We start from the raw sequence: 21928 nt of genomic DNA, 5'->3' as shown, positions 1-21928 counted from the left end.
CAATAAGCGAGGTAGTTCGAGATGGGTCTCGATCCGTGGCAGACATTGAGCCTGTGCATGTACCCACAGGAGCGTCTATCATCCACATGACCTGGAACGTCTAGGATGACGCAGGATTGGGGAGTTATCGCTGGGGGGCTGAACGCAGTAATTGGACAGCAAAGGTGTTTCTAGGAAATTACGCCTCCCTCAAGATCCGCCCTGGAGCTCCAATGTACGTAAGAACGTGCTGAGATTGAACTGAAGCTCATCAAGCAACCCTTGAGACTCAAACTCGTCTCCCAACATTTCAAGCCCAAAAGGGAAAAAGAAGTAACAGCACAAAATAACTGACCCACCAAGGAAAGAAGTCAAAACCCATAGTCAGCACTCGCGCGACACTGTTGGCCTTACTGGGAACCCAAAATATTATGGCATCGAATTAAGCTTTAGAAATGGTTGAAAAGAACCTATGTAATGCAAAATAACAGAAAATTACTACCTATATTAAAGGAAAATGTAGCCAGGCTACGTGCAGGTTTTGATTGAGCGGCTTCTGTCATGCTGAAAGACTAATCCTCCAATGTCATGTAGACCTCAAACAAGGAACTGATATACATACCACATCATATATTTCATTCATTAGTAATGGGTTCAGCTAAGGTATAAAAGCGGGCCAACAAAGATAAAGGCTTTAAACACCGTCAACCTAGCAGAGAAAAGGAATTCACGCTGAATCCTGCCTTCAATAACCAGATGCATTCTAAACAAATAAATTATATGTGAAACAATGAAATCGTGCTTTTGCCAGGGGACACAACCATCATTTCATACAATAATTCAAAGTAAATTTCAAAAGTTCAGATATCAAGGTAACCAAAATCAAGTGGTATCAGTCGAGAAAGATGAACCCACCTTGTACAAGCCAAAGCTAATTGAGCTGACATGAATGGGTCTTTAAGTGGCTTGAGTAGCTCAGCCTGTAATTAAACCGTGTACACCAAAAAGCCCAGCCCCAGCAAATCTAGGTGCAGCAAATTTGAATCAAATAAAAAATCACCTTCTCCTACTTTGGGCCCTTGACTTGCCAAACACTGACCAGTGTGATATATGTAGTATACAGAACATGAAACCATCACCTACTGTGCTAATATATAGTGTACAGAGGAAACTATCATCTTCAAATGATCTAGCTTGCCACCCGATGAAATCAATGTAAGATGGTACATTTAAAATTGAAAATGATCTTCATCATTACCAAATTTCCTTCTGATGTTGTAATGGTCAAATTTCGGATCTCCATAGTCCACAGATTTGATTTCCATTGGCTTTGATGTATTCCCTAGAGCTCCAAATACAACTTCTCTTGTCTTATCATGGTGACGATGCCTACTCTTTTCTTTCATGCTCTTGCTAGCATGTAACATATGCTGAGAGGTCTCTGTTGCTCCATAGAAATCTGGAATTTCTTGTCTCTTGAAGGATCTCAATTTAGCTGATGTTGATTGATCCTTCAATCCACTTGGTTTGGTCTTTGATGGCTTCTGTTGTGCAAAATCATTTGTAGCAGGATTAACTTGTTGGGTGTCAGGAGCTGTCCACGAATGCCACTGTTTCTGCACATTTTTTAGGACTGTCTCATCCTCAGGCATTACAAGATGGTCCTTGCCGTCTTCCTTCTCAAGCATGGATGGCTTCAGCCAAGGAACAGGATAAAAGAAAATCTGACCAAGAGTTACCAAAATTGATTTGAACTTGTTGGAAATCCTAGTAACTACGGGCCACCATTCCTTAGTCTCATCTTTTGAATTCTGATGGACAGGTTTTTCTCTCTTCACTGTGCCCCAAGAGGCAGTCTTTGGTTTCTGGTTGGTAAAAAATAAACAGGATTAGACAAAAAAAGACAATGAATAAGTACTTTCACCAACGCATAAACAAAAGCTCATGCATTCATGGAACTCCATTTACCACTCAAGTAGGTGCTTATATTTACAGATATAGACCATGAAAACAATATATTTGAAGCAGTCACAGGTAGCCATACTACAAAAATATCACAATTTTAAAGTGAAATAATGAAAAAATAAAGATTTTGAATGTAAATCATATGAGAAACTGAAAAGGTCAGAAATTAGTGTTACATAAACAAGCAGGAAATCGATACAACTCAAATATCACCCAAGAAAACAAAATAGAATCAGACTCAGATAGATGGTCACGTATTTATGCGCCTAAAGTTAATGTGATACAGTCATACAGATCGTGTCGTCTCCTATGACACATTATGCTACATATTGCAGATATAAAGAAGACCAATAAAATACAACCAGAAATATATTCATCTCATATAAGGTTTGCAAACTTTGATACACATCTGTATCTTATGAAACAATATTTGCAAACTTTGATACACCTCTGTATCTTATGAACAATCTTATATGTTAATTCCTGTCTTTTCTAAAAACCACTTCATTTCTTACTGTCAAAAAATGAGATGGTACAAAGGTTGAGAATTTATGCCATTTTTCTGCCCCGGCCCGTAGGTCCTAGCACAAGTGTTAGAATTCTAGCTCTTCCAGAGTGGTATGTCAATGATGGCTCAGCCCCCCTCGGAAGGAGGTCCTCTTTGCCTTTCTTCAATTAGATGTTTAATGTGAATGAACCATAACTATATAGCCCACTTCGTAACAGATTGACCCCAAAATAGCAGATCCAAATTATACGAAACATACAATCATACTCAATTCGAAGGGATTGTAGTTTGTCTACTTTTTATTGAAATGATACCAAAAAAGATGTCATTTCGCACAGCAGAAAAACTATCTTTTGAGGCCCTCTCTAATGAACAGGTTTTGGCCACTAAAAAACACTTTGTGGCACCAAAATGTTTTAGTTTATGCTCCTGCCCATTATCTGATTATGCCAAGATAGATGTATGGTCTAATGGGATACAATTTTTCCTAATCAATTGACTTCATTGCCAAAGTTAATTTTTTTTAAGCCAAGGCATTGTTGTTTGTTCAACGAATGCAATGTAAGCATTGGGTTCAGCAATAATGATATCTCCCAACATACCAAAACTGGCTGCCACTCCACCAGTTGTAGAGGATGTAAGGATCGATATGTAGAATAAAAATGTACTGTATTCACTATATTGATCCTTGTATCTTCTGTCTAATAACGCCCTTTCTTCGTGCTACCAATGGCAGGTTGGGCCATACATAATATAAAGAAGGCATTCCTGCATGAGAGATCCCTAGAAAGAGAACCCCCATCAGGGAGTGACATAAAAATTAAACCATGAGTTTCCAAGCAGTGGAAGGAGAATTTGATCTCTAACCGTCTTACAACAACTGAGGTCTACTCGACATGGATTAGACGTGAATGAAACCTTTCCCTGACAAGATTTTGTTCAGGTAATATGAAGCCTTCTAGAGCTGTCCCTTGCAAGTGGTCTAAGAAGCACTATTGCACATATAGAGGTGAAAATAAAATTTTGAAAGGGAATTCATAGTTTAGCATAGAGCCCTCCTCAACCCTCTAGCATAAAATATTTGAAGTTTTTTTGCATTTAAAGTTGCCCGAAAGCAGCAGCAAGTATATATAACTCAAACATGTTCCAGAACAAGCAAAATATGGGCAGACTCCACTATAAGATCACATATAATGCTACTAAAACTAATGGGATACAAATTCTGTCATGTTTTGTGAAGTGTTATGCTACAAGTAGACAAAAAGAAACCAACAAAATATAACCTTGGAATAAGTCTCATTTTCAAGATTATTTCCGTCTCATATAAAGTACAACCTTCGATACCGTTCTGCAGAAGTACTACCTTTGATACACATCTATCCTAAGCTACAATATGATATGAAGTGTATCTTAGCTACATTTTCAAGGAACCTAAAACGTCAGTTTTTGCAAGTGTTCTAAGATGCATTATCGCACACATGAGAGGAGGAAATAAACAAATGTTGCTCAATTTTTGTATAAGGAATTCCAGGTTCTGCATAGGGGCCTATCTCAAAAGCCTTTTTCTTTTTAGAGTTGTCCAAGGGGTAAAAAATAAAATTAACACTTATTCTATAATGTATTTCTGGTATAAAAGCTGGTTTAAGTTGAAAAGTTGTTATCATCTTCAGAGATTTGGAGAAACATGCAAGCTATTAATAACACGCTTGATAAGGTGCCACACCCATGTCAGCACAGCTGGACATGTATGCAGACTTGGACTCTGCTCAGATATGGACAACCCAGTGTCATGTGTGATCCATGCACTAGGTCTTAATTTGTCCAATTCTGGTCTCCAATCAAAGTTGGCTGAGTCAAGCACAATCCTCATTGTATTGAAAGAGACTCAAGTTTGATTCTTTCCTTTCATCTCCCTCCATAAAACTCAATGTTGACGAGGTCTTTCAAGTTTCACTCTTCCCTTTCCTGTCATCTCCTTTAATCAATTTCAACCTTGACATGTTCTTCTTCTCCATGCCCAGCCGCACCAAGTAGCAAGCTCAATGGTAAACAATCGGCAACTCATAGATGTGCTCTCTCTCTCTCTCTCTCTCTCTCTCTCTCTCTCTCTCTTTTTGTGTGTGTGTGTGTGGGAAGCAGACACAACCAGGTCTGCATTCTTTTCGTTTCTCTGATTTTGGAACTCAGACCTGCACCAGTTGTGTCTTATTTCTTTCCCCTACAACCCCTGCATTAATCTCTCTCTCTCTCTCTCTCTCTCTCTCTCTCTCTATGCGTGCGCAATGAAGATCTGTATGCGACTACGTCTGCAGACTGCACTTTTTGAGTCTACACAAGTTGATTAGATCATTCTCACAAATATTTGTAAGTATATTTTGGTCTGTTTCTTACTTTGTTTGTTTCCCAGTTTATGAATTGATGATTCACAAGTATACTACTTGTTAGTTTGCTTAATTAAAGTTCTCTCTCTCTCTCTCTCTCTCTCTCTCTATATATATATATATATATATATATATCTCAGGTTTTTAACTTTCGGCGGTGAGGTTTTTTTGCGGGTATAATACGGTGAGCTTGAAAAAAAAATGGAAACATACAGTAAATTTTTTAAAATTTAAAAAAACTAGAAATGAGAGGAAAATAAAATAAGTGAGAAACTAATATCACAGACATCAAAAAAGATCCCAGATCATCTGAACATGCGGGCTAGATTGGTCAAAGGGAAGTCGAGATAGATTCAAGGGGAAGGTTCGGTGGTTTTACTTCCTATGATTCGCTTGTTCGGTAAGGGAAAGATTCCTGGGTCAATATGACTAGGTCAAAAACAAGAAGAGGAATTCCAAGTTCGATTGTTCGCAGCTCGCTCCTACAACTTCGCTTGTAGGCAACACTCGCAGCTTGGTCCCTCTCTTTCGCAACACAGCGAAAATGGGGAGGGATGGAGGATCGGGACAAAGGCAAAAATAGAAGCAAGCTACCAGCAACTAGGCTTGGCTTGGTTAGTAGTGCCCGCCCTTTCTGTCTCGCCCTTTTTGGGCGGACGGGGACCGTCAAAGAAGTGGTCTTGATGCACCACAGCCACTACCTTGATTCCTTTTATGCAATTATGAACTCAATGGAACTTTCTCAATTCCAATGCAACTTCTCCTTTTGGAGCTGACATAACAAACTATGCGAGCCTCCAGGCGAAGCCAACATAAATGATAAATCCTATCCAAATGCAAAATAAGTAGATTTGCAACAAATAAAAATTAGGAAATGAAAAAAAACTGTTTGGCATGAATAAAAGGGAAAAAAGGAAAAAAAAAAAAGTGAAAAATTGTTTCACGTTTTTTTTTCATTTTAACGGTGCTTCTTTTTAAGTTTTAAAGGACAAATTTATTTATCGTGTTTTTTTCACGTTTTTCGTGACTATGATATATATGTATAATATATAGTGAGTGAACGATGACTCTGGTTACCTAGAGCCACCCAACCATCTACCCAAAGTTGCCAATCACCTTTTTCTCCTTATTTTTCTCTTAACTATCCATCATGTTGGATCAGACAGTGCAAATTAGAAGGCTGGGTGACTCAAATATATATATATATATATATATATATATCAATGTCAAAGATATCACAATATTATGTGAAAATATCATGATATTATGGCCAAAAATAAGAAAAACGAGAAAAGGGAAAAAATCGCGAGATTTTGAAAAAATCAGAAAAAAGTATTTATCATGTTATTATCGCGATTGTTTCATTTTTCTATTTTCAGTATTGATATTATCATGGATTCAAAGGTCAACTTAAAATAAATTATTTTCATCATTTTTATTATCATTAAAACATTCCTTTTATCACTCTTATATAGTTTTATTTATGTTTTTTCTGTTAGTTACTCATTTATTTCATTTATACCTAATTTTTTATTTTTTAAATTTTCTGAGTTCTCCAGATTTTCCCAAAAAAATACAACTATGCCGTTAAAAACCCGAGAATCATATTTGTGACAATTATATATATATATATATATATATGTGTGTGTGTGTGTGTGTGTGTGTGTGTGAAATTGGCCTCCGTTGCACCCACAAATACATCTATGCATTTGATACTCTAGTATTTTGTAGTATAGCTTTGATGTTATAAATTTTTATATGAAATATCACTTCTCAAAAATATGAACTTCTCTAAATCTGCTTTCTTATCTGAAAATGTTACAAAAAGATTTAAAAATTTCCCACTGGGTTAGGTTCATAAATATCTAAATTGCATTCAATTAGCATGGGTTAGAATATAATTTTACAACACGGACTGAAATTATACTAATGTGTCAAAGGTTACCATTTTGAAGAGCTGAGTAGGAACAAATCCATCTTGGAATAAGCATGTGACATAGCCCACCAGTATTGCACCAACAATCATAAGAATATCTGCAAAGGAATACTAAAATGTTTTGAGTCCAAAGGTATCTAATTAAGAAACAATGCAAGTTTTTTCCTTTGTGAAACATATCTAGCACACCTGCCATCATATGGCATGCACTGACATATTGATCATATGCATGACATAGACCCCTTCTATTTTTTTTTATGCAAACAGAATGCACTAGAAAAGGTCCCAAGCAAGCTGGAATGTGGCATGCCGATGCAGATAATAATGAGCACGACCACCAAGACCACACACTCCCTAGTTGGTCTACCAACATTACCATCAAAGGTACATTGAGGAGGCTGCTTTGGACACAGTTTCCTGGTGGTGTTGCACATACAACACCCCTGACCTGGTCTTATTTTGCAAAGGCACTTCAGCCAATAGGAAATAGAAGGAGAAAGTTTCGAAAACACTTAAGATATTAGTGTTAATGAAAAACACAGCCAACCTTTTGCACCATTAACTATCACTAAGTAGAGAGCACCGGAAAAAATGAACAAATATATCAGAGAGAAGTTATTCTCACATATAAGTGTTTCATATTGTCAACATCTCGCTTTTCACATTGCAAATGAAAAAAACATTTCCCATTCTAACAATGACTATCCATAATCTAAGTTGAGCTAATGACTTAAAGTAGCCATAATAATCTCAAGAGAAATCATTCTCATATTCACTCTCTTCAATCAGTGTCTTTAACTACAGTTTTTAACAGTATAAATTCATAATCAAGAAATTAGTTCAAGCCTTCTTTCAAAATGCATTCGTTTAACATCGAAGATTAGACCTCAATTACCACCAAAACTTTAGGTGCACTTTTCTATTACTTCCAAATCCTCAGATGCTCATAAAATTTATAAAAAAAAAAAAGGTACTTGTATTTCTGGATCCATAGAAAGAGCAAAACGATAGAGTTTTACTAATTTAATGGTTTGACTTGAAAAAGTAAACTTATGGACCTTTTCTGTTAATCACAAAATAAGTTGTCTTAACATATGGAAAAGTCAGGTGGTTCCTTTTCCTCAAAAGATGGCCACATTTTGAGAATTTTCTAAACAAAACAAAAAAACTGAGCCAACTAAATCCTGTTGACATGGCCAAGGCAAACCTTTATATGTTTACATGCCCAATGCTGCATGTCCTACCAAGAAATTATCAAGAATGAGATTGCTGACAATGATATAAAATTCATGAAGCTGAAGCTCCTTTGTGTCCTTTAGATAGAGAGCAAGGACACTTTACAAATTTCTGAAGTGACCCAGACTCCCAACTTAAATAGGTGTTAAGATGGACATTTCCTTATTTGATCATACTATTTTAGCCTAAATTCCATTAGAAATGTCAAAATGAACAGAGAGAAGATGACATCAAATGACATTGTTGGTCCAGTTTGATGATGAACCAGTCTGAATTTATAACTTCAAAATGGCATGCTTTGTACTTTGGGTTTAATTATGTGGAAAGGTATTACTAGGTAAATGAACTTCAAGAGTTATTGATTTCACAACCATGGAGCTAACACTCTGAAATAAAAAATTGTAGCACTGCTGCTCAGGGTTCGTAAATAAAGGTCATTTGATACCTGAAGAGACAACTGAAATATGTTGGTCAGAACATTCGTCATCATGAAGCAAAATTTGTCTAAGGGCAGCATTTCCTCTGTCAACAACTATCAAAGAACAACTGCTGCCATCATAAACTAAATCAAAGTCATTTGAGAATTTTGCATCTTCACTTGGGCCATCTGCATAACCTGCCACGTTGGATCTGCCACCAGCTATGGTTGTAACACCTATAATAGATTGCAACAATTTAATGATTAATGCTGTTGCAGACAGTTGACAAATGAAGCAGTAACTCAAAAAGCATTCCATAACCAAGTTTTTTCTCCTCCGCATTCCTGTGGACATCTTCAGCATCCAGATTCATGTAAGACCACAGCATCTTTTTGCTAAAAACTAAAGCTAATAGTGAATTCTACTAGAAATCACTCTCGTTAATTCAGCTGGCAACTTGTTCACAGTTTCACATGACTATGATCATGCAATGTCCACTAGTAACACAAACCACTGCTAAGTATTATGAATAATGAGCCCCACTTAGTTTGCCATTGTTGATATGCACTCAGACATAATACCTGATTCACCTATCCTCCTGATGGCCATATTTGCTGTATCGGCAACGTAAACATTTCCTCTACTATCAACAGCAAGTCCCTTCGGATGATTAAAACGAGCATCACTTGGTTTTCCATCAACATGTCCTGAATACCCCTGGAATGATCCCGCCACTAATCTAGCTCTGCTATCTGCAATGAGAATTAAGAAGCATGCATCTGTAATTGAAACTTACTAATGGTGATAATAAATGAAACATGTGGTCTTTTCTGAAAAGAAGGACGAAAAAATTATTGACTGACAAATGAAGGACAATACACTAGATAAACTCTTTTTTGTTATTTGTTAGTTAATGACATTTTATGAGTTTTACACTGGTAAGCACACTGTGTAGGGAAGCTGCAGGTGCACATAAAAATAAACACAACACACACACACACACATGTATGTCGTTCAAAAATGTATGATCTGTTGTGCTGATTATCATTTGTTGAATATCAACATATTGTTACTAAAATGTCATCTTCATTGTACAACTGGACAAACCGACAAAGTTTTATTTCATCGATTATGTCCAATGCATCAAAAAATTATCATGAAAATATTTGTCAAACTCGAGCCAAGGAAACAATGCCAACAACATGGTCCTAACTCCTCATCAAAGTGAAGGAAATCTAAAACATATAAAATCTAAGGCCAAAAATAGAAACAATGTTCCCACAAGTAATGATATATATGTACTATCTAATTGTCATGTAAAACTTGCATACTTAAATGTCAATGCTGCCTTCATGTACTTCTGACTATTCAAGCCTAGAAGCATTCGATAAAAGTGGCCAGGGCGGGGGCAGCCCGCCCTTGGAGGTGCGGAAATGCCAAACGGGCCATCCGCAAAGCTGCATTCCCACTCACCTGATCCTGCTCCTCTTCTCAATAAAGGGGATGAGGGAGGGCAGTAGCGCCCTTCCTTGGGGGTTGGGGGGGGAGAGGACATCCAATCCCTGCAGAGGCCGGGGAATCTGAAGCCCTAGCCCTGGTCTCCATGGATGCATCCTCATTAGAAGATGCCAGATCTAGCTCTTCCCCTGACAGGTTTCTGTATCCAAGGATGAGCCAGAGGCAGTCCGCAGTTGACATGCCTCGCGATCACACTTTACCATGAGATTTTACGTACATTACACTGTATTCTAAGTAAAGAAAAAATGGAAAAAAGATTTCCTATAACTGATGATTCTGTAATGTCTTGCCAAATAAAATTCGCGAACTTAAATGTAAACCCTGCTTGCTGAGTAAGAAACAATTTCCACTGATGATATCGGTAATGTCTCGCGATATAAAATTTGTACATTTAAATGTAAACCCTCATGCGATTCACAATGTTGAAGCAGGTGATCTCTCGCTATCATAACTTACCATTGCATTTCACGCTTGTGACATTCTGTTCTAATAGCGGAAGCCAAAGATACCCGCTTGACTTGCTGTTGTATGAACACTGAACGGTCAATATAATAATAGCTAAGAGGACCACAAAAGCCACATTGACAGACTTGGTAGTGCTGAACCAATGGAGGAGCACGAGGACAGGGTTTTGCATTTTGTGCACCATGTACAGTTTAGCGATTTCCAAAATAAAACAATTTTCAATCATTAACTTCACAATGCCAAATCCAAAAAAAAAAACCACAAAGATAACAAATTCCACACAGTTATTTTGAAGTCATTTGCATATGCATGATGGTACCTTTGAAAACGGAAAGCCAAAATTTATCATAATCATTCAAACGAAATTACAAATTTACAAAAATTTGAGAAAGGAAGGCACACATACATTGTGACAATGGCGGTGTTATGCGCATAATGTTACTGTTTTCGGAATCGACAGCGAAGAGTTCGCCGTCTGGAGCCAGCCGAATCGAATGCGGCGAGATCCCAATCTTATTCCCTTCCACTATGGTCTCAACCAAATACCCATGTTCAAACTGAACAACGTTTCCATCTGAAAAGCAGCAAGCGACAAAATTCACGACAGTCAGATACCCACCAGTTCAAATCTCCCGAACCGACATCCTTAACCCAGATATAACACAGACAAGCATACCATTTTGAGGAACCTTTGGAGAGCTCTTCCTTACCCACTTCAAGAAAGCCAACAAAGGCGTGAAAAGTCTCCCTGCAAGAACGTCAGATCATATAAGAATGAACGAAACCCGCCTTAGCTAGAGAAAGAGATGATATGGAGAGGTGGGGTTTTGAGGCATTTACTTGTTGAGAGAGCAGCATCGGCTTGAAAACCAGAGAGCGAGAGAAGTATTACTAGGGAGACCAAGAGAAGCAGAGACTTCCTCATGGCTCAGAGAGAGAGAGAGAGAGAGCTCTGGGAGGCGGGATTTGTCTTGGGTGAGAAAAGGAAGCCCTCACGAAGAAGGGAAAAGATGAACGTAGAGTAAAACTGGGGGAAGACAGAAAAGTAGAGCGCATTATTTAATTTTTTTGCTGCAGCTTTCTTTGGCCCATTCTAGCAGTAGTATGATGCCACTCAGCAAAGGCGGTGTGGGTGACACGAGCAGGTAGCGTTGTTTATCCTTCTCCCATTACAGGTAAACTTTCATCCAAGGTTCTTTTGTCTCATAAAGCAACCTTACCGATTTAGTTTTTCACCACCAGTCTTTCCCTCACTACCAGCCTTTCCCTCATTCTCTAACCATGATAATGGTGCATAGCACAGTTGGTTGAGTAATGTATCTCATGGGTGCTAATCTCTAAATGGTGTTGAGAGTTCGGCAGAGGCATTAAATTAAATGGCTCGAGTGGTGAAGTTTGTAGTTGTCTATCCCTCCTGTAATTGGTCGGGCTTATGGCGACGTGAGCAACGCATTCCAATTCTCGTGGGTACTAGTGATAGTTGAGGGTAGGGTTAAGAATTACTGCTGGCTAGAAGCCTATTTATTTTCTCAATCAGATGAAAAGATGAACCGGGTTAAGTTAAATGGCACCAATATTCCTGCTTTCCTAACTAAAAAGCATTTCATAGAGAAGCTAATAATGGTAGGTACGTGACCAGAATTCTGTTTAAAAGTAATACTTTCCGTCGTTTTTAACTTCTTTTTAAAGGCAAGAGGACTTTCGACTAAAAGCCTGTTCGAGATGACAGGCGTGTCCGGTTGCTTTGAGCAAATTCATCCGTGAGAAAAAAAAAATTCTCTCATAAGTGATCTCTCAACAAGAAAGACTACCTTTCACTTTAATTTTATTTTCCTTTAGCTGTGATGCTTTATCTTTCTGGAATTTGAATTTTATCAGGAGATAGCCGATTGACATCGCTTTAGTCAAATGCAACTTCTGGTTTTGTTCTTTCTTGAGATTAGAAAATTTTCTAATTTGATTTGAGTGATTGAACTGTTTGTCTATTTATTAATCTTGTTGATGGTAGTTCTTTTATGAAGATGGTAATGATGAAATCTGGATTTGGTTTGTCCATGAAAACACTTGTGAGCGTCTATCTTTTCAACTTAATGATCAACAAGCTCGAAGAAGAGCACCCCGATTTTTTAGTCATAAACTTTTGAATGTATTTTAACTTCCCCGTACGACCAAACTTTTTGTCAAAAAATTTGTGGGATTATCCTAAGATGAACCTTTTATGACCAATCTAAAATTCTTCCAATTATAACGTGATAAATGTTTGTTATCGTTAAATGTATGAATTTAACGTTGTCACCATAAATTTTGTCTATTCTTATATATCTCTCTCTCTTTATATATATATATATATATATATATATATATATATATATGGTCAAATCTGCTAGATGCCGGACTGGTGGGTGAATTTTTCCACCAGATCAAGTTCGAGTGCAACATTTTTTCCTCTCTCTCTCCATCTTAAAGCTATATCTCCCATCCCTACACTTTCTTCCTCTCTCCAGCCCTTTCAAGTAACTAGCTAGTGAGTGGAGTGAGGATTTTTTTGGATGAGGAGCACTTGAGTAACAGACCCAGGCCTGGTGTAGATACATGACTAGACCTTTTAGCTTCCACACAATGTATTTTTTGATGAACTGATGTGAGCAGTGGCCATCACCGTTCAACAATAGCCCTACTACTGCAAGTATCCCCTCTTTTGCCACCCACTTGACCCCTTTCTCCCACTCTCTCTTCTTTTATGTGACCCACGAATTCTTGATCGCCATCAACCAATACCCAAACCTTCATCATCACAACCTTGTTCTGTGCAACCTAGGCCATGGGCGATGGCGACTATTAAAATATGATGACCAATGACCTGACTGTTAGAAGACAACAACTAATGAAATTGAAATATGATAACCAATGACTTGACTGTTAGAAGATGACAACTATGAATGCATCGAGTGAAGAAAGGAAGGACGGGAGAAAGGAGGGTTATATTGGGAGAGAGAGAGAAAGAGCTAAGCCCATGATAGAAGAACTTGGCCTGTGTTGGGATCTTGGCAGTATCATATATATGTGTGTGTCTTATATAGAAATTGAAACCCGTATGCTGCTGCGTAGCGGGTGCGATTAAATGTACTATCTGATGCAATGTATTAAGCAATGTGAAGGAAAGCTGCCTTGTACGCTGGGGAGCATCGTCCCTGGTATGATTCTCTCTGGTCGTCCAATTTATGTTGCCTTTAAAAGGAAAGGAAAGCGGCATCTCGATCTTCGATCTCACTCCCTTCCGTGAGCCCTCCCTGCGATTGCCCCATTCTGTGAGCTCCCTCCATGCGAGAAGACAACGACGGCCATCGACAAAAGTCAACCACCGTGGAACCATCGTCGCCCACCGCGGAGCCATGGTCGCCCACTGCTCAGCCATTGTCCCTCCGCCTTCAACTGTACGGCTCAGCGATCGTCCCTCGATCCACCACCGGCCACCGCTCAGCCATTGGTATGTTCTCGATTTCACCCTTTTCCCTTCCCTTCTCCTATGTTCTTCTTCTTCTTTTTATGTTTTCTTATGTTCTTTCTTCTTGGCGTCCCGGCTACAGGTAATCCGCTGTGCTGGAGGCCGATGGTCGGATGAATGTTACTTTTCCTTCGTTAGCTTTTGCTGGTGTTCCCCAATTCCATGTGGTTTCTGGACTAATTGCATGAACTGTGAGTGGTTTTCTTGTAGATTGTGCTCGAAAATGAGTTCTCGGTTGCAATTTTCCCCTTGTTCTATCTTACTTTTTTTTGTCGTCTTTTCAAGTGATCTCCGACGATTCTTCCTAGAAGTTCTTGCCTAGGCATCTTATTCCACTCTATTCTGTTTCTCCTTTGTCTGTCTGTCTATAATCACTTCTTATTCTTCAACGCACTTGTTTGTTGTTTGGTCTCTCATGGCAAACTAGGATCGACAATTAAAAACTGTTCAATTTGAGTGTCATATTTGTCACCCTTTTGACTGCTATGTACTTGAGTGCTGATCCTTTCGTTTCAGTTGTATCAATTTGTTGGTTAATCTCGACCAAACTTATAAGTACTTGCGCGAGTTTCGCATTTGATGGGGCTATAACTGCATACTGCTTGTTTTACATTGTTCTTCCTTCCAGACTTTTATGAGGGGTTGTTCGTGGGAAATGGAAGCTTGAAAACATTTTGTAATTTGATTGTTATCCATATATTCTGGGCCGATAGTGATGGCCAGCTCGTCTACATACCTGTTGTTGTATTGTAAATATGGGCAAATTGCACCATTCAGGATTGTACAATATGCGCAAATGTGGGAAGATTATTTTATGGATGCGAAAATTGGGTTTGTCATCTTTGTTTCATTGAATTTTCATATTCGTTGATTCTTGATATTTGAAATGCTGGAGTCTTTTTTTGTCAGTGAACTATGAACTATTGCCATGCTTTTGTTGGTGCAACAAACAAGATCGCCATGCTGTGGAAAGGGAACAAAGTTTACAATATTTGGTTCATGAATTAAACCGTGCCAAAAAAAGACATCCGACATTTGAAGGAGGTTATTAAGCATTAGATGAAATTCCCGATAAAGGACAACAAGAGTTGGTTGATGGCATAATCGCATCCATATTAACAATGTATATATTCATATAAATTGTTAATGTTACTTTAAACTAACATTTTGAACTGGCATGTTTGTGGAATGATAGACATGAGTTTTGACAATGGTTGTTTGAGTTTTTCGACAATTGTGGCTCCATTTTGTTGATGAACAGGAAATGGCATATATTTACAGCTTGGTACTTTGACTGAGCAACTTATTACGCATGCATATTGGTGCAATTTTTAGTTTGTGTTCTTCATTCTTATGAACTGATGTTAAAACTAATTTTTTTCTTTCTGAGTTGTAGTATGTACATACTTAAGAAAACATATCCTTAGACGGACTGTTTGCTTTTATGAGACAAGCCTAGAAGTGTTTGGGAAGGCTCATCAAGTTGTAATTGTGATCAGCATTGTGAATAGCATCTTGAAATTAAGAAATCAAAAGCAATTATGTAAGCCCAACATGGCGAGAATGCAGAAGATTTTGAATGAACTTCTCGAAGGCCTCCAGTATTGTTAGGACTCTGATACGCCACAACAATCCCAAACATGGGAGGCTTCCAACTTCAAAATAGCAAGTATTTTTTTAAGAAAATTCTTAGCATCATCAATACTTGCTTAAATGTTTTCCATCCATCTACAATTTTCCTGTCATGTAGTTATAGCTCCCTTTCAAAACAAAATGATTGGATTTATGACAACGAACATAGAAGGCAATTGTCTTAAGCCCATATTGGTATCATAAGTGACCATCATTCAATAGTGTTGCTTGTAAGACTGAACCAATAATTTCTAGTCAACCTATACACAACCCAAAAACAAAATCAAATACAACAAATCTCGATCTCTTACACAACCCAAAAACAAAATCAAATACAACAAATCTCGATTTCTTTCATTAACTGGAATGGAAAAGGAGACCTACTCATTCAATACGGATCATAAAAACACTTACCCTTCTCAAAAAACAAAAATAGAAGAAGGCATGGCATGGCGTGCAACACTTGCTCATATGTTTCAAAGTTTTATACATATCAAGGTAAGTAAACACGTTCTAAGAGAACAAAGCTCAACCTTTCCTTCAAAACATACAAGTGTGACTACCAACATAACGTGGATTGGTGACCACACCTCTTGTATGATCAGTTACTAGTTACTAGATCACTTGCAAAAATCAATAATTAGGCAATGATATAAGCTGAAAAGGGGGCAAAAGGTGCAAGGAGATGCCTGCATATAAATACATATTGGCCATGCAAATAAACTTGTTGAATACATCTGTACAGTTCTGCCTTTGTTTTTCCTTCTTTCACCTCCGACCCACTTTTTAAACATGTTTGCATTTTTTGCAGTCATTTTTAAAGAACTCTCCACTTCCTTGCTTTCCCCCTTCTTTTCTCCTATTCTGATACTTTTTTCGTGCAAATGAAAAAGAATGTTAGTGAGTGAAGCATATAAACGTAAGAAATGCCCCATTGATTGTGATCAAATATAAGAAAACTAAAGTTGCCAACACAGGTCGAATGCAACCAAATGTACTAGTATGCTATTCACCAGCAAATTGGAGCACACGTACATGTAAAACAAATACAATCACACAAGTTATAGTCCTGCTTGAAAGTAAAAGCAATTTACATATCATGTGAAGTAAATCTATCCATTGCACATGTGTGCAAAACTATACCAGCATCCTTCATCTTTGGGCAGTTTCTCTTATCATCACATGTTCCTTGACATTATGACACATCATATATTTATCTGTACCACTATCCATTGAAGTGTTCCTGCAGAAAAAATTATGTGCTATCAATAATCAAAGTTATGAAGATATAAATGACATTACCAATTTTGTAAATTATGAAGACACAACATAATTGATTAAGAAGTACTTTACATTGCATTCATCCTAAGAGGACATGTGCGAGAGTCATGTGCATGTCTTTGATAGGATGCACACAACCTATGCAATTTGGTTTGCTCTCACCCAAACACACATCGTTTTGCAGTTCCCTTTGCACGAACAGGTTTTCAATCTGGTACATTGACAAAATCATCTCCTTCACCAATACTACTGATATGCATCCTTTATGAACCTGCATTGCAACTCCATTCACAAGTTTCCACCTCCTTAGCTAAAAGTTCTTGCATATCTTGTAATAGTTTGGTAAACACATCTGATGCAAGAATAAAACATGCGTTGCTGGACAATGCTTGATTCACACAAGTGTTTGCCTTCATTTAAAGAAAATTTTTCTTCACAATCAAAGGCAGCTAAGTATTTGGCAATGCTACTATCATTGATCCGTCCTTCACTACACCTCTCTTGGCATGTCTCATCCATCATTGAAGTACATATGTCACAAGAAGTTTCTTCTGCTCTCATCACTAAGCATATGACAACAGACAACACCAATAGACTCTCATAGTTTACATTGACAAATTGACAAAAGTTGTGTGCTATGATCAAATGAAAGACAATATTCTTCATATCCTCCATGTTCTACTTTCTATTTAATAAGATATTCTCTTGCGCCACCTACATGTTCTTTTACAAAAACATCTATGCAACTTATTCCTGCTAAGAACTCTCTTTGAAGTCTTTTCTATACAAGCTTGGGGTAAATGTATCTCGTAAATGTAATTCCTATGGCAAACGCATATTAATATGTTCAACTTCATTATTCATTTTGAAATCCAGTTGTTTCTCAAGGTGACGATGCCTATTGACTCTCTTCATATCTTATTACAAATTCACACAAAGATGTATGTTGATTGACTTAATTATTAAAAAATGAATTGATGCTTTCACTTCGTTGGGTTGTAGACATTCATGCCATGAAAGCTATGTCACAAGGGTACTCCTCTTAAGGAGGAGTACCCGCATGGTACCAATACGACACCGGTACCGGTACGGATACATCTGTGGGTACGGCAGGAGTGCAGCGTTGACCGCACTGGGTGTGGTCAATGCACCCACGGTCATTTTCGACTGTTTTAAGACTCTGTCAAAGTTGACCGAGTCTATAGTTGTCTGATTTTAATTAAAACGTTTTTCCCATTTTAACTTTTAAAGGATGAATTTAACGTTAAATTGTTCGAACCCTACCTTTTTCATTTCATTTCTGTCGTTCCACTTCCATCTTCACCCGACGAACGGCAGGCGAAGGCAGGCGGCGTCCAGCGACGGTATTAGCTTTTTTTTCATCGTTTTCTCCATTTATGTCAAGTTTCTGAAACACGGTGGTCGTGCGTGGTCGACAGACGACGCTTTTCTTGGCTGAGCCTTCCATCGTCGCCATTGTTCTGAATCCTATGTTCTGTTCATCGCCTGCAGTGTTTTTTCCTTTTTTTTTGTTCGTTTTATTTTTCCCGAATCATCTTTTTTGTTCGTCCCTACAGTCGGTTCCCTCTTTGAAGCATATGTATATTATGTTGTTCGTTTATGTTGTTCTTGTCTGAAATGTGTTGATTTCACTCTCTTTTTCGAGTGGGTTCTTCTGTTTGTCGCATGCAATCGGTTCCCTCTTTGAAGCATCTGTATATTATGTTGTTTACAATCAACTTTGTTGTTTGTTTATGTTGTTTGTTTCTGAAATGTGTTGATTTGGATCATGATTTATGAATATGCTATTTTGTTTGTAATTTTCTGATATATATATATATATATATATATATATATATATATATATATATATATGTGTGTGTGTGTGTGTGTGTGTGTGTGTGTGTAAATATGTTATTCTGTTTTAAATTTTTTGATTTATATATAATGCCACGTGTGTGTACAGCCGTACCCCACACCCAAATTTTTTAAAAATGGTTTGTACCCGTATCCACACTGGTACCCGTACCGATACCTATGTGACATAGCATGAAAGTATTGCTAAAATATGGTTTTGCCCATATCTTCCTTTCGTTCCATAAATTAGTTGCCTAAACAATTTTTTACATCTGAGGATATTGTCTGACCATTTCTTCTCATCTACTTTCAAATTCTTCAACTGTCTCATACTTGAAGAACTACATTCCACATGTATTTAAATTCTCGGTTCTGTTTGCATAAGTTGCCAACATATGTTGGTACCTTTGTAAATATGTGGCAATTACAACACCTATGCAATGTATTTGGGAAGACTTTTCATTGCTGTCTTTATCGCGATATCTTGATCAGTCAAAAATGATATTGAAGCACGGCCACCCATGCAATGCAACCATTGTTTGAAGAACCATATAAATGTTTGTTTATTTTCATCAACTAGAAGTGCACACCCAAGAATTATACCATTACCATGATGATTTACACTAGTGAATGAAGAAAATGGCATATGATATTTTTTTTATAGGTAGTATCAAACGACACCACGTCATTGAAATAATAGTAATCCTCCTGAACTATGCATCTGCCCAGAAACAATTTTCTGTATGCGCTAGCTCATCATACTGAATTGAGAAATAAAATTCCAAGTTTCCATCTTATTTTTTCTTCAAGTAATTGATCATTGTTTGACCATCTTTCATGTACCAACTACTTTGTACTTTTTTCAAATGCTTATAAATTAATCTTGTGTAAATGGCACATGCTCCATTCCACATGCCTAGTGTGCAAAAAGATCTATATAACTTTGGATGGTCTTACACCTGACTCAACCATATTGTTCACTGTATTTTTTTATGGAGTACAAATCTTCTTTGATGACTTATGAAAATTCACATTAGATGGAGAATGAAGATAGTGATTGTGTGCATATTGAATGTTATGTACTCGGCACCTATTCATATGTAAGTTCAGTTCAATGGTCATAGAAGCCTTGCAACGACATTTAATACTTGCATATTCTCATATCTCTTCCCCATTTTGTCTCTTGAAGCCATGCCTCTTGCAGGCAAATTGTTTATACCACAAAATCCCATGCCTCCTCTTGGAATCACGCATGCATGCTCTTCTCGACTTCTGACATAGTAGATTACCTGTAGCTAGGTCTCTATGGGACGAGCAGTTACCCTTGATTATGGCAGTCCACCAATTCCATCACTGATTCACCAGCAGAACATAAGAAGAAGAAGAAGAAGAAGAACACAGAACGGAAGGGAAAGGGGCGAAATCGAGAACATACCAGTGGTTGAACGGCCGGCGACGGCGGAACAGACCACGGCGTTCGGTCGGAGCAGCGTTAGAGAAAGGGGCGACTCTGTTCGACCTCCGGCACAACGGATTACCTGTAGCCGGGACGCTATGGGTCGGGTAGTGAGCCTTGATTCTGGCAGTCCAGCAATTTCCTGTCGCTGATTCACGAGTAAAAGAACATAAGAAGAAGAGCACAAGAGAAGGGAAGGGAAAGGGTGAAATCGAGAACATACCAGTGGCTGAGCGGTGGGCGGTGGTGGATCTGAGTATTATAGTCAATGGCAGAGGGACGATGGCTGAGTGGTGGGGAATGAGGGCTCCGAGGTGGCTATTTTTTGTCGATGGCTGTTGTCTTCTCGTAGCGAGGGAGCTCACCGTATTAGACACTAGTTTGATTTTTGCAAATTTGCAGTTGAGACAAAAAATAAACAGAGAAAAAAAAGGTGATGAGACATTTTCGTCGTTTATATTTTTTTATTGTTTTTCTTTCAACCAGAAAAGATAAAAGGTTGAATTTTTTGTTTTTTTTTGTTTTCCCTCAAGTATCAATTGCCAAACACCTCTCTTTCTCTCTCTTTCTCTTCATTTTTTTATGGGCTCTCTAGATGAGCACAAGTTCCAATTGTATATATACACAAACACAAACAAGAGGGTGGAGCCACCCTAGCACCCCCCTTGGCTCCACTAAGTTTTTGAAAATTAGATGCAAAAACATGCACGGGTCCTTACTTCTTTTAGCTAAAGTCATCTAGGTATAAAAAGTATTGATAAATCTAATTGAATCTCCTCCTTCAATTCTCCTTCTCATGGACATGGCCCTTGTGGGCTCTCATCCCTCGTTCTTGTGTTCTTCCTCCTCCATCTCTCCATGGCATTGTCATCCCTCATATTCCTCTTCCTCATTCTCTCATCTCTTTGATTTTATCTCTCTCTATAGTAATAAAGATTAGCTCTTATGGGGATGTTAGGACCATAATTGATTAAAAATAAAACTAAGTTGAAGAAATCCAAGGTATATTTCTCTTGGATTGTGTTTGTATCTATAGAATATAAAAAGACCTTTTGTTTATCATCAATATCTTCTTTTGGTGTTCAATTTCCTCTTGAAAATTTATGGTTGGAAAGCGTTCACAATAATTTGATGGATAACAGAGCATTCATAACGATTTGTGAGATGCATGTAGCAATTGAACAACAACAACAAGAACAACCATGTAACATGGAGTTGGAGTAGTAACTTGTTAAAAACATTGCAATTGTTCTCATGTGTTTGTGTGTGTATAATATTTCTTTTGTTTACAATGTCCATTTGTATATACATATTCACTTGTAAAGGAGTAACCCTCCCATCGGTCTAAGTGTCATGTCTCGGATTCCTTGCTTTGAGTGTTCGACATGATAATCCTTGTATAAGCCTTCTGTCATCCTTGTAAGTAAAGTCGAGTCAATCTCCTTGCTTACTCTCTTTTATAATGTACTGCCTTTCTAAGTGAATGAAACAACTCATTGCAAGTTCTTCTTCTTTTGGTGTCTCTTTATGCACTCTTTGTTTTTGCTACGTACTCGCTTATCCGTTTAGGCTTGTGGCGGCTTAAAGAGCTGCCACACTGCATGGGTTGGAGAAATGTTGCCTCGCGATAGCAACATTGCCACCATGAAGGCGATTTATTCGTGTAGTAAAAGCTAATAAAGCAATTCAATTTGTGCAAATCGATAGATAATATAAAGACAATAAGGTTATTTAGGCGCACAGGATAAAATCAACATTAGCAATGTAAGCACAATAATGCAAATAATAGC

At 37.8% G+C, this 21928-nt stretch overlaps 1 protein-coding gene and 2 long non-coding RNA genes across 4 annotated transcripts; 1 reads left to right on the top strand and 2 right to left on the bottom strand.

Annotated features, from left to right (window-relative positions):
* Positions 1-719: 719 nt before the first annotated feature.
* LOC116261072 (uncharacterized) lies at positions 720-11562 on the bottom strand. The gene is made up of 7 exons (XM_031639678.2): positions 11248-11562; positions 11084-11155; positions 10814-10981; positions 9006-9176; positions 8451-8660; positions 6779-6867; positions 720-1844 (listed from the first exon to the last, which is right to left on the bottom strand). Exons 1-7 carry the CDS (start codon positions 11330-11332, stop codon positions 1209-1211), a joined length of 1431 nt encoding a protein of 476 aa, XP_031495538.1. The 5' UTR covers positions 11333-11562; the 3' UTR covers positions 720-1208.
* Positions 11563-13366: 1804 nt separating this feature from the next.
* LOC116260523 (uncharacterized) lies at positions 13367-20665 on the top strand. The gene is made up of 3 exons (XR_004174119.2): positions 13367-13894; positions 13995-14103; positions 19872-20665. It is a non-coding gene; the product is annotated as an uncharacterized LOC116260523 (long non-coding RNA).
* LOC116260522 (uncharacterized) lies at positions 16459-20503 on the bottom strand. 2 transcript variants are annotated; one of them, XR_004174118.2, is made up of 5 exons: positions 20362-20503; positions 20118-20286; positions 19972-20035; positions 16898-17107; positions 16459-16787 (listed from the first exon to the last, which is right to left on the bottom strand). It is a non-coding gene; the product is annotated as an uncharacterized LOC116260522 (long non-coding RNA). The 2 variants fall into 2 exon arrangements; XR_004174117.2 differs by lacking the exon at positions 20362-20503 and having other exon boundaries at positions 16898-17096; positions 20118-20258.
* Positions 20666-21928: the final 1263 nt, after the last annotated feature.

Source organism: Nymphaea colorata, chromosome 9, assembly GCF_008831285.2.
Source record: "Nymphaea colorata isolate Beijing-Zhang1983 chromosome 9, ASM883128v2, whole genome shotgun sequence".
Taxonomy (NCBI): Eukaryota; Viridiplantae; Streptophyta; class Magnoliopsida; order Nymphaeales; family Nymphaeaceae; genus Nymphaea; species Nymphaea colorata.
This window is presented reverse-complemented; position numbering and strand designations above follow the sequence as displayed.

Coding starts and splice junctions, on each gene's coding strand:
- LOC116261072 (XM_031639678.2), bottom strand. CDS start 11,332: ATGAGGAAGTCTCTGCTTCTCTTGGTCTCCCTAGTAATACTTCTCTCG. Junction 10,982..11,083: donor TCCAAAGGTTCCTCAAAATG/GTATGCTTGTCT, acceptor GCTGCTTTTCAG/ATGGAAACGTTGTTCAGTTT. Junction 8,661..9,005: donor CAGGAGGATAGGTGAATCAG/GTATTATGTCTG, acceptor AATCTATTATAG/GTGTTACAACCATAGCTGGT.